The 13,385-nt window shown below is 42.2% G+C and overlaps 1 protein-coding gene across 2 annotated transcripts in view; it reads left to right on the top strand.

Moving 5' to 3' along the window:
* The window catches only part of LOC115204017 (splicing factor, suppressor of white-apricot homolog), a 136,736-nt gene that overhangs the window by 13,333 nt on the left and 110,018 nt on the right, over positions 1-13,385 (top strand). For both annotated transcript variants that reach the window (XM_029769215.1, XM_029769214.1), the window contains exons 5-7: positions 245-464; positions 685-779; positions 6,245-6,413. In XM_029769215.1, coding sequence (XP_029625075.1) covers positions 245-464; positions 685-779; positions 6,245-6,413 — 484 coding nt within the window. The remainder of the gene's footprint in view (positions 1-244; positions 465-684; positions 780-6,244; positions 6,414-13,385) is intronic.

The following is a 13,385-nucleotide window of genomic DNA, read 5'->3' as shown; positions in this document are numbered from 1 at the left end:
TGTATGAAGGGTCTCAGAGTAGGAGTGCTGATTTAAGTTCACCTTTGCTTATTACATCGCAATGAATAATATTAAATGGACAGGGGGGATCTGATCCTAGATCAGCACTCCTACTCTGAGATGCTTGATACATACGGCCCCAGGTTGTCACCTATCCTTAACCCCACACTTCTTTTGCCCTGTCTCATTGATTACTTTCCTGTCTGCTGACTTAGTGCGTGTGCTCTTCCGTTCTCCTCTCCAGCCAGCGACCACCAAAACCCATGCCATCATTGAGAGGACCGCCAACTTTGTGTGCCAGCAGGGGGCCCAGTTTGAGATTGTTTTGAAAGCCAAACAGTCTGGCAACTCCCAATTTGACTTCCTGAACTTCGAACACTACCTGAACCCCTACTACAAACACATCCTGAAGGCCATGAAGGAGGGCCGCTACACCCCTGCCTCCGACAAGCAGGACTCACAGGGTAAGTCTCAGGGGTCAAAGAGGTTAACAAAAAGAGTTCATATAGAACGTGTTGTAAATAATGTATGGGATACATAGTTTTATACTATAATGCATGTGAAATCTTTGAGAACAGGGGCACAGAATGCATGTTAACAACACAATACATGAACCGAATTCAGAATGCAAGTACTTGAGACATTAACCATGTTCTTTATTCATACTTCAATGTCTTTCTATAGACTCTGATGATTCTGACGATGATGGGGACGGGAACTACCTCCACCCCAGCCTGTTTGCTCCTAAGAAGAGTTCTCGCCTTGAGGAGCTGATGAAGGTAAGGACCAGATTTGTGACTGTCATGGAATTTTGGATCACGGTTATTGGTCAGCCAAATGACTGCGGTCAATGTAATAATAACCATTCGAATAGCAAAAATAAATAAAAATGATATTTTTAAGACAAACATTTTATCTCCTCCTCCGCTCCTGACTGCATGTGCTGCCATAGAAATAGAATGAATAGAACGGGTTCCTCATTCAAGTCAATGATGGCATAATGGGTGGACTGGCACCCATTGCGAGTGTTCCCTTAAGAGCAAAGCAGGAAGGAAAAGCAAGAAGTGTAACTGTCAATATGCGCTGTTATTTCTTCATTCAACTCAACTGACATTACAAAAAACACATTCCATTGCATGAGCCATTTTAGTTAAACCCCCTAGAGTCGATGTCCGCTCCCCCACGAAAATCTAATTAGCATAATACAAAAATCCCCATCAAAATCCGTCTGTTTAAGCTAGAGAGATCTTTTTTTTGTTGTTGCATGGGCTGCGTCTCAATCCACCGCATCCGCCAATGGCGGCCTTTTGCATATGCGGTGGAAGGTGGCCGAGCTAAAGGGGTGTTTGTCAGACCATGAGACATCCCAAAAATCAGTCTTCTCACGAAAACATCTGTAGCTAATATGACCACACTATGGAAAGGTGAGACACTTACGAAACACGTACAGTGCATTCGGGAAGTATTCAGACCCTTTACTTTTTCCACAGTTTGTTACGTTACAGCCTTATTCTAGAATGGATGAAATAGTTTTCCCCCCTCGTCAATCTACACACAATACCCCATAATGACAAAGCAAAAAAAAAAAAAAAAACGGGCCTCCCGAGTGGCGCGGTGGTCTAAGTCACTGCATCGCAGTGCTAGATGTGCCACTTGCGATCCTTGCGACCGGGACAGCCATGGGGCGGCGCACAATTGGCCCAGCGTTGTCCGGGTTAGGGGAGGGTTTGGCAGGGATGTTCTTGTCCCATCGCACGCTAGCGACTCCTGTGGCGGCCCGGGCGCAATGTACGCTGACACGGTCGCCAGGTGTGCAGTGTTTCCTCTGACACATTGGTGCGGCTGGCTTCCGGGTCAAGCGGGCATTGTGTCAAGAAGCAGTGCGGGTTGTGTTTCGGAGGACGCACTTCGCCTCTCCCAAGTCCGTAGGGAGTTGCAGTGATGGGACAAGACTGTAACTTCTAATTAGATACCACTAAATTGGGGAGAAAAGGTGTAAAAAAATCAGAGTTCAATCTTGGTTCTCACACTGGGGCGAAGGTTCACCTTCCAACAGGTCAATGACACTAAACACACAGCCAAGACAACGCAGGAGTGGCTTCGGGACAAATCTCTGAATGTCCTTGAGTGGCCCAGCCAGAGGCTGGACATGAACCTGATCGAACATTTCTGGAGAGACTTTGGATGGGGAGCGTCGCTGCACAGCTATTTTCAATCTGATGGAGTTTGAGATAATCTGCAGAGAATAATGGGAGAAACTACCCAATACAGGTGTGCCAAGCTTGTAGCGTCATACCCAAGAAGACTCAAGGCTGTAATCACTGCCAAAGGTGCTTCAACAAAGTACTGAGTAAAGGGTCTGAATACTTATGTAAATGTGATATTTACGGGGGGGTTTATATAGAAATTAGCAAAAATTTTAAAAACTGTTTTTGCTTTGTCAGTATGGGGTATTGTGTGTAGATTGAAGAGAAAATGTATTTAATCAATTTTAGACTAACGTAACAAAATGTGGAAATAGTCAAGGGATCTGAATATTTTACAAATGCACTGTATATTGGACACTCCTTAACTATCTTGTCTAACTATAACAAATAAAAACGTACGCCAAATTCCCCTCTCTCTTTTTAATAGGTTAAGAATATGACTTTGGGCTAGGCTTTCATCATTTTAGGCATGCATGGCTTTCTCCTGATCAAACAATTAATGAATCTAACAAGTTCCATCTCAAAAAGTAGTTTGAATAACCTTAAAACGTATGGTAGCCAGGGGACTAATAATGATAGATGAAAAAATGTCAATAGCCGCTAGAAAAATCGAATGACTAGTTTAAGCTTATTCAGAAAGAAATGATCTGTCCAAGTTAAAGCTATGAACCGTAGCCTATTTCCAAAATATTCCAATAGCCTAAGAATATGTTGTCCTAAAGTTGCTGCTTTCAAAAAGAACAAGAATGAAAGTCGTGAATTTATAAGCATAGGCTATTCTCAATCACAGCCTTATGAGCGATTGAAGAAACAATATTAAGAGAGGACGATGATGCAAGTAAAGCAATTATTAGTTATTTCTGAAAACGGTGGTTAAAAAAATAATACAAAAATGTGTATCACGTTTTCTGAGTAAATAATCACGGTAGGACGGGCCTGGGAAAAGGCCGGCCCAGGGGCCGTATGCGGCTCGGGACCTGATTCAATACGGTCGGCGGGATCATGCTCAGATTACATAAAGAATTTGCGATAGCAAAAATTTGTTTTTCAAAGAAAAGGAAAGTAGACCATGAATGTAGGGTGTTCGAGCAAGAGTGGACATCGAAATATTTATTGAGGTATCAGGGAAAGCTTAGTGTGCAAAGAGGGCATCGCTGTCTTGAAAGACTACAACTTGTCCTGACACTTCCAGACGAAGCATGCAGAGAAATATAGGAATGTATTCTGAGCAGAGGGCAAATGCATCGAAAGAGTTGCTTTCTCAGTTGCAAAAGCAGCAAGGACTTTACACAAAACTGCATTCAGCAAACGACAGAATTACGAGAGCTAGCTCCCTCAAAATTGCTAAACATAGCAAGCCATTCGCTGAAGGTGAATTCATTAAATAAAGTTTTTTATATCTTCATTTTACTAGGCAAGTCAGTTACGAACAAATTCTTATTTTCAATGACGGCCTAAGAACAGTGGGTTAACTGCCTTATAGTGGGGCAGAACGACAGATTTTTACCTTGTCAGCTCGGGGATTCGATCTTGCAACCTTTCGGTTTCTAGTCCAACGCTCTAACCACTAGGCTACCTGCCACCCCAGTTTAATTGACTCTGCATGTTTCCCTGTCAAGACGAACAGTGACACGGCGTGTTGAGGACATCGTAGAGAATATGGAACAACAGTTGAAAGACAAGGTAAAGGGTTTCACCTATTTCTCCTTGGTCCTGGATGAGAGCAGTGATGCACGTGTCTCGTGGCAGTTGTTGATATTCTTACGAGGCATAACCCCAGACTTTGAAATGACAGAGGAGCTTGCTTCAGTGCAGTCAATGAAGAGCACAACCACAGGGAAAGATTTATTGGAGGAGTTTAATAAGTGCGTGGCAAAGCTGGGACTGAGTTTTGAAAAGTTATCCGGTGTGACCACTGATGGGTGCCTGAACTTGACAGGAAAAAATGTTGGCCTTTTGAAAAGGATACAAGATCAAGTAGCTGAGCTGAACCCAGATCAGCAAATTATTTTCCTGCATTGCATTATTCATCAGGAGGTGCTCTGTAATTGTGTTCTGAAAATGATTCATGTTGTGGATACAGTCACTAAAGTGGTAAACTTCATAAGAGAAAAATATTTAAACAACAGGCAGTTTGTCTCACTGTTGGAAGAGACAGAGTCGGGTAATGCAGATCTCCCCTACCACACAAACGTGAGATGGCTGAGTTTGGGGAAGGTGCTTAAAAGGGTGTGGGACCTGAAGTCGGAGATTGCTGAGTTTTTGCAAATGAAAAGGAAATATGTGTATTTCCCTCAACTGCAAGAGAAAGAATTGTTGACTGATTTTGCCTTCACCGTGGACATCATGGCCCTCATGAATGAACTAAATTCCAGTCTAATGCAGTGATTGGAGAACTATTCAAAACAATGTCACTGACGAGGTTCTATGCATCTCTCGATGAACAAAACTTTCCAAAGATTAGGAGTCATGCTCAGAAGATGTTTGTACTGTTTGGGTCAACGTATGTATGTGAACAGACATTTTCAGTGATGAAATATAGCAACTCAAGGCACAGATCATCTCTTACTGACTCTCACCTCTCAGCAATTCTGCGCATTGCGACGTCAGAAACTATACCTGACTTCACTGCTCTAGTCAATGCCCATCAGAGACTTCACTCCTCACACTGATTGAGTAGTTTAAATGTAATGTTGAGCACTCTCTCTTTCATGTGTTTTTGTGCATACCCGTTAACAAGAGTTCTGTCCGTGGTGCTGAATGCACAGTGTACTTTTCCCTCCGTGTAGTTCATTGCATGTTTAATAATGAAAATACTGACCAAAAGGAGAACATGGATGTGGTTTATTTCTGTGCACGTTAAAGTAAAATAAGTAGCATATCTGGATGTGATTTACAGTAGATATATCTGTCAACACAGTCATACACATGATGTATAATCCTGTATTATTATTCTAGCCTGCGATGGCAAAAATATATTCTAATATGGCCCTCCATGGAAAATAATTGCCCAGGCCTGCAATAGGACAGAGGTTGACATCCCCCAACCCTAGCTGAGGTAATTGGATATGAGAAAGCATTATTGTGAAAAGCACTCTTAAGTCTCCACCATATTGCTTTGGTCTGTCTTATTTAGACATAGTTATCTTGGCTTTGAATGGAATAAAGAAACAATAAAACTATGGAATTAGTTCATCTCAGGGCCTTTCTAGAGCAATTATCTCCCATCCATACGGGCTTTGCCCGTTCAAGCCAACCCACAATTTGTCTAACGGCTTATACTGTATTTAAAAAAAAATTTTTATAGGGTTTGACCATTTGCTAATTACACCCATGGTTAGGTTTTTAATGTTCAAAAGCCCATAGACTTTTGAATTAATCACACATTACTGTTAAGTTGTTATATTCAACAGCATAATTGGGCCTGATTTCAAAGTGTGTCTCACTTCAAAGTGCTTAGATTTTTGTGGTTGAGGATGAGCTACCATCAAGTATTTTTCTCCTCATCTCTTGATTTAATATTCTGTATGTTTAATCACTGTCACTTGTTGTAATTCCGAGTGAATTGCGCTAAGTAAATGAAGAGATAAAAGACTCTTAAATTGTATGTGAACTCTTATTGCACCCACAAGGCTAGAAACACCTGTATAAATCATCAGTGTACATGTTTATATATTATTCAATTAGTATATTAGTCCAAACGTCATGCTAAATGAGTTGTAATAAGTAGGTAATAACGCGACACAGAAATGTATCAGCTAGTTGGAACCATTACTCTGTCTTGCGTTGTTGTCCTCTCCATCAGCCAGAGATGTCTCAGTTTCACCGCTATAGCTTCCTGTTGTTGGGGCCGGTTACCTAGTGGTTCAGAGCGTTGGGCCAGTAACTGGAAGGTCAATGGTTCAGCTCCCCGAGCCGACTAGGCTCCTGTAAGTCGCTTTGGATAAGAGCGTCTGCTAAATGACTCAAATGTAATTGTTGGGGGTTATGTTGACAAGTAGTTCTAAGCCTTTTAACCAAATGTATTTGTGTTGTAGCCCCTCCAAGTTATGGACCCAGACCATCCACTGGCAGCGCTGATCCGGAAAACCCAGCAGGAACGTAACGGAGCCGCTGCTGCTGCAGCCGCCATCATGGCAACCAAGCCAGAGGAAGTACCCGCAGAGCCAGCTGTACCCGCCACACCCGCAGAGTACATCACTGACCGTGAGTACAGTTTCTCATTTCTGAGAGTTGAACTGGGAAACTGGGAAATCCAATATCTGACGAGCATTCATATTAGCGCCGAGGGAGCCTCTTCATTTCAATTTAGTCCTGGTCCACTTCATTTCTCTCCCCATTTTTTTTATTTCCCTCTCAATGCAAGCTCAGTCTCTCAGACAGGCAGAGTGGCACTAAATTGTTTAGTATTGAGCACTGAACTCTTGGAGGCAAAAAGAACAGTCCACTTGTTAGAATTCTCAATGTTTAACAAACGTTGGCGTTAATATCAGATTAGAGTCTCTAGGAGGAAAGGTACATTGAATTAGCCTATATATGTCGGACACAGGCACATGTTCCAACTGTAGCCATGGAGGTGACCTTGCAGCTCATAATGGAAAAGCTTATTAACATGGTCTCCTGTAGGCCCGTGACACTGCTGAAACGTCCTCTTCCAGGAGGTAAATTCCAGAAAGCATTTACATTTACGGCATTTAGCAAACATTCTTATCCAGAGCGATTTACAGGAGCAATTAGGATTAAGTGCTTTTCTCAAGGGCACATCGACAGATTTTTCACCTTGTTGACTCAGGGATTCGAACCACCGCTAGGCTACCTACCGCCCTTCACCTTCACAGCCTTTGAGGACTGTTCATTACAGACTGAATCCAGGAGCGATTTTCCCCACTTGACCCTCAGGGATTGTGAGTACTTAAAGGTTCCTAACAGCTTTCAAAGTCTCCAAGAAGGTATTTTTTTACATGTTTCTTGTCCTTGAATTTGTGCCTAGTTCATTTTCTGATCTGTAGTGAGCTGTTGGTTTGGACGCGCTGACAAACTGTGTTCTCCTTGCTCTTCATTGACGGCAGTGTTGCTGTTTGTTTTGCCCTGAACGCGGGTGGATAAAATCCAAAGTTGTTTTTCTGGCAGCTCCACAGATATTTGCTTCCTCTAAAGGCAGACATCATTTCCACTTGCTTTTCTGTTCTCTTCTGGCTGACACACACCACACTCTGCCAGCCTAGGAAAGAGCAGCTGCATAAAACGTCCAGCTCTCTCTCGCTTGACCCAAACACTTGAAGACATCCACTGTTATTCAGCTCATGCACAGTTTATCCTAAGGAACACGCACAAGAACACTCTAACTTTAACTCACTGCATGACAGTACTGTTCCTCCAGCAAATCTAGTGCAGAATTTGCAACGTCACAGAATCACTAGTCTCTCGGGGCCATTCACATACTTCTCGAGGCATCCAAGGCTACAGAATCTCCATCTAAATTCTTGTCTTCTTTAAACCTTAGCAATTTTCTCTCTACTGTCTGCATTAGTTCTAGGTGATGGATGGTGAAGGTGCTGGGCGTGGAGTGCCAGGCTAACTCTAAACGTCCTTGGGAGATGTTCCTCGCAATTTGACTCCTCTTATTTCCCAGGGTCAACCCTGTCTTCCCTCTGTCTGGTGCTTGGGAGAGACGGCTCAAGCTGAGTGAGCAGATTTGTCTTAATTAGCTGGACTGGAAAAGCTCCACTGGTTTGCTGTGGTAGGAGAGAGAAAAAGAGACATCGACACCACCGCTGCCACAGCACCGTACAGCAGCACAGACATGGATTTTTAATACGCTGGCTTACGGCGAAAAGATAATCATTTTGGAGAGGTTTTTCTCCCGTAGATCCAACTTTTATTTCTGTCTATGGCGCTGGTTCTCTGAGAGAATCCCTGTAAACAGACTGGAGAAGATCAAAGGCACCAGAGGAATATCCCTCAGTTTCTGCCAATGACTAGCGTATTGAATGAGAATTAGGGAAGAGGGGTTTAGAAGCGTACAGCATTGCAGCTCCTTTAATTCGTCACAACTTTGCTAGCTGTTCAACGGGACAATTGGGCCAAGTTGCTTTTGGGCCGAATGTTTTGTAGTGTCATCTGACCTCAAACGACCACTTATTCCCTTCCATTCTACTGGTCTATGGATTCTCTGTTGTAATACAAGCACATTCTACATTCTAATGCAGTGAACGTGGAGCATATTAGATCATTTGCGTCATCACTGAAGACAACTCTTCCTAGAAATGTAGAGAAGCTGTCAAGACTGCGCTAGGGGACTGGGCTTTTCTATCTTGAGACTGGGCTATTCTTTCTGTCCTCTTGGGTGACATACATCCCATTCTCTCTTGACCTCAGAGGCCCAGGTGAAGCAATGCAGCCTACTGTTACACCCTGTTAGTTTAACAGTCCACAGACAAGCATCTCACAATACACTGCACTGTACATCCATCCACAATGACTCCCCAACACTCCTCCGCAAAGCAGTACGTCCACTTAACCCTTTCACCCACCTCGCCTGTGCTCATTGGCCACTACCGATCCGTGTGTGTGACACTTACAAATTCATTAATGCAATTTATTTATCCTATAGACAGTTATGGAGGGGGACCTTTGAACTGGGCTTGTGTAGCACAGGGAAGCTGGCTGCTACCAATGAATGTTTTTCCTGCTGAGCAACCCTTCTGGCCATGGATCGTTATGCATTCATAAAGTGGGCTGTTTTATTAGCCAGCAGAGGCCCTCCGTTGTTCTCTGGCCGACCTTTAGTTTTGCCCTAGAGACCAGCATATAGCACAGGGACGGAGTTAAAGTTATTCTATTCTATCACCCCGTGTTTGGATTGCAATCCCAGGTTCAGTGTTGTAAGCACCTCCCCAGACACTTAGCTCATCTGATGGGTATTGATTGAAGACTGGCTTCTTGAACCCCAGCTATCTGGAGGAGAGGTGTTTGTGCTCATGGGGCTGTGCTCAAGATGCTCCCTATGAAAAGTATTACCTTTTGGAGTGGCTGGAGAAGGAGCAGAACTTTAATGTCTGCTAAAGTACCTACGCAAAAAAAAAAAAAAAATGATATTTTTAACTGACTGAGTCAGAAACACAAGGCTTGATAGAATGCTGTAAGGTTGAGGTGGCGAGAGGCAGAGGTACTGTCTTGGCTCTGTGGTGTTGAGGTAAGTGGTTAGAGAAAGACCAGTGGACGAGGATGGATGTGCTGTAACTGCTTTCAGAGCAGCAGCTCCCCTTGCTTAATCCTGCTCTCAAACACCACACCAGTCAAATCCTACAGCACTTAAAACAGAGCAGCACAGACATGGCCCTCTTCAGTCCTCCTCCCCGGTCTTTGATTCTCTGTCTCGTGTGTGTGTGTCAGGGTTTCTGTTAGCCGGTAATAGACGGCTTTTGGTCGTAAAAAAAATTATTGTATATCTAATTGGCACTGGCCAATTTTCCAGGAGCAGAAAAAAAAAAACCTTGCAAAATAATGCTTTTTAACCTATTCATGGATGGAAATACGTTTTGACCAGTCATCCTTATCGGTCTATGGGTTAATTTGCATAATTTAGTGTAGTTAAATTGGCCCGTGTGTATATTCGTTATGTACCTTATTTATCACGCGCATACAGATACAGAGCCTTTGAGCTGAAAATCTGTCAGACAGCGCTTTTATAAGCCCAATCATTGCACAACAATTCTAAATGCAATCGTGTGTTAAAAATAGTTTTTTGGCCATGATTAAAAGAGCTACTATTTTTATTTCTCAGCTGGTAATTGAAGCGCCCTTCCCATTCGCCATTTAAATGCATAGGCAACAGAAGGTAGGCTTCATCAGCACGTCACACACCACTTTGCAATGAGCTGGAGGCAGTATGCATTTTGAAAACATATAGCTACTTAATTGTTTGAAACCTGAATGTTTTACTACATGTTATGAGGCAAGTTTTACCTTTCTTCAAAGCTGTCTAGGCAAAATCCGACTATATCCTTGGAGGCAATTATTTTATAAAGACTTCCAAATGCCAATGAAGCCAGTAGCCTATTTCTCTTGTTTTTTATTGGTTTTCAGTGTTCTTTCATTGCCCGGTAGCCAAATGTTCATTTGTGCGTAGACTACTGCATTGTGAGCGTTGCTGTGCTAATAATGTTAAGAAGTAATAGTTTGTCAAAATGTTAAGGTGAATGTTCTGATCTGTAGAATAGGTCAACCAATAGAATAGGTCAACTTTTCTACTATGGGAGATAGTAGATTGACATTGGCTCGTAGGTGGCGTGTCCATAAGGCTAGGGGAAGCTTTCCCTAAGTAAATGTAATTAAAATGCCAACATTATATAGCCTAATTAGCCTACTCCTGTCTATACAGAAATAAAATCCTTCAAAATAAGCTACTAAAGCATTATTTGTCCACAGAGGATCATTAGCTTCCTCTAGCCTTAAAAATAATAATTGTGCATTGTTTTAAATCGCATTACCTACTGTCGGAAGGAAAGGCAGCGCACATGGCAAATGCCAAATAGATGATTGTTGAGTTGCGATTGTCAGTGAAAAGTAGAGGGGCCCAGCCAGGCATATCGCAATATTTAAAAATTATATTACGGGAAACATGGTTTGGAAAGCAAATAACAATTACTTTAAAGAGAAGACAATGAAACGACTCGAATCTGTCTTTTACTTATCATTGTTTGGTCAGTGCCACTTAAGTTTTGTTTTTGGACCATTTCCTTCCCCCAGTTTAGATGGACGTCTTATTCGATGTGTCTCCCCTTCCTAGAGGCCTAATATATGGGCAACATTGTTTTTATTGATCTTTTTGTCTGTGTCAGCAGAGTAGGCTACCCAGTAATTTGTCTTATTTTAAAAGATTATGCTAATGTCTCCAATCATATGAAGTGTAGTAGAATTGCATGATGTGGTTTTCCCATGCAAAGAAAGGGTTTCTGATGTAGCCTATAGCCCACGCCTCTACGTTATACGCCCTCAGCCATGCATTGAACATTTTAGATTTTTTTGTGAACAGGGATTGAGTTATATTATTAGCCTAAATGATGCCTATCCAATCTACTATCCCGGAGCACGAGTACAGGACATTACAAGGCTGCATCCTACCGTTCCACGACAGCTGCCGAGCGCTGACACTGTCGTAGTCCATGTGGAGTCAAACGACATTAGGAGGGCTATCTCGGAACTGCTGAAAATAATTGATTTTTAAAGAACTGATTCTAGCTCTGAAAGATTCCAAAAAAGCGGGTAATTATTTCAGGCCCGGTACCATCGCTGGCCCGCGGCTGTGAAAGGTTCATCAGGCTACTGGCATTACACCTGGCTAAAAGACTACTGTATCTCTTTTGGCGTAACTTTTATAGATCACTTTGACACCTTTTGGAAACAGAAGATGCTCTAGTCCATCCAAATCATCTTGGCTCCTGGACCTTGTCCGTGCATTTCAAGGCTACCTTGAGACAATGACTTATCAGTGACCCGAGCCATGCTCAGATAACCCCTACCATTATGTCGCTTAGGTGTCGTAGTGCTTCTGCAGATGTACGTTGTCCCAGAAGTGTTGGCAGTCAAAATGTAAGTAATCACATTTTTGTCCCTCTTAAGTCCCCTGAATGCCTCTGTCAATCCTAGAGCTATCATATGCAGTAATCATGCACCTATGAACATGAGTTTTATTGAGTCGGTTTGCCCTAGTAGGAAGTCCACTTTGTGCAGCTCACCCTGCACTATCAGCACAAACATAAAGATCACTGTCATGTCTACCTTTTTGATATGCCTCCCTGTAAAGAAATAAAAACAATCAAGAATCCCAGAAAAGTGCTAAAAAAAAAAATGTCCACATTACCATGTTGCCTAAGAAACAAGGTTCATGAAATCGATAACTTGCTAGTAACAGAACATTAATATACTGGCTGTCTCTGAAACTCACTTAGATAATACCTTTAATTATACAGTGGTAGCAAGACATGGTTTCAACATCTTCAGAAGAGACAGGAATGCAGTTGATGTTCAGTCATATTTCTGTGAAGGTTAGCGAGGATGTCATGTCAAATGCTGTTGAAGTAATATGGCTACAGGTTCACCTGCCTCACCTAAAGCCCCTTCTGGTGGAAAGTTGCTATAGACCACCTAGTGCTAACAGTCAGTATCTGGATAATATGTGTGAAATGCTTCACAATGTATGTGTGATGTCAACAGAGGTGTATATATTCTGGGTGACCTAAATATTGACTGGCTTTCATCAAGCTGCCCACTCAAGAAAAAGCTTTAAACTGTAAACAGTGCTTGAAACCTGGTGCAGGTTATGAGTCAACCTACCATGTATTGATCACATCTTTACTAATGCTGCCGAAATCTGCTCTAAAGCAAAATCCAAATCCATCAGATGTAGTGATCATAATAGAGTGGCCAAATCTAGGAAAACCAAAGTTCCAAAGGCTGGGCCTAATATAGTGTATAACGGGTCATACAATACGTTTTGGAGTGATTCCTATGTTGAAGATGTAAAGAATATTTGCTGGTCTGTGGTGTGTAATGAGGAGCAACCAAATGCTGCACTTGACACATTTATGAAATTGTTTTTTCCAGTTACTAATAAGCATGCACCCATTTAAGGATGAGGCAAAAGGGATGGCAAAAAAGTCTGGCTGCACAGCCGATTGTCAAACATACTGGAAATTGAGAAATCATGTGACTAAACTGAACAAAAAGAAGACACTGTATTATGAAACCAAGACAAATTGCATAAAGAGTAAAACACCTTCAATGAAATGTTGGACAAAAAGGCGAACTCCGCTCCATCATTCATTGAGTCAGATGGCTCATTCATCACAGAACCCACCGATCTTGGCAACTACACTAATGATTTTTTTCACTGGCAAGATTAGCACATTTAGGCATAACATGCCAACAACAAATTCTGAACCTACACATCCGTGCATAACTGACCAAATTATGAAATCCAAGCATTGTCATTTTTTATTCTGTAAAGTGAGTGTGGAAGCGGTAAAAAAAATATATATATTGTTGTCTATCAATAATGACAAGCCACCTGGGTCTGACAACTTGGATGGAAAATGACTGAGGATGGTAGCGGACGAAATTGCCACTCCTATTTGCCGTCTCTTCAATCTAAGCCAGCAGGAAAGTGTTTGCCCT

The sequence above is a fragment of the Salmo trutta genome, chromosome 12 (genome assembly GCF_901001165.1).
Source record: "Salmo trutta chromosome 12, fSalTru1.1, whole genome shotgun sequence".
Classification (NCBI taxonomy): Eukaryota; Metazoa; Chordata; class Actinopteri; order Salmoniformes; family Salmonidae; genus Salmo; species Salmo trutta.
Note: the sequence above shows the minus strand (reverse complement) of the source record. Positions and strands in the feature narration are given on the sequence as shown.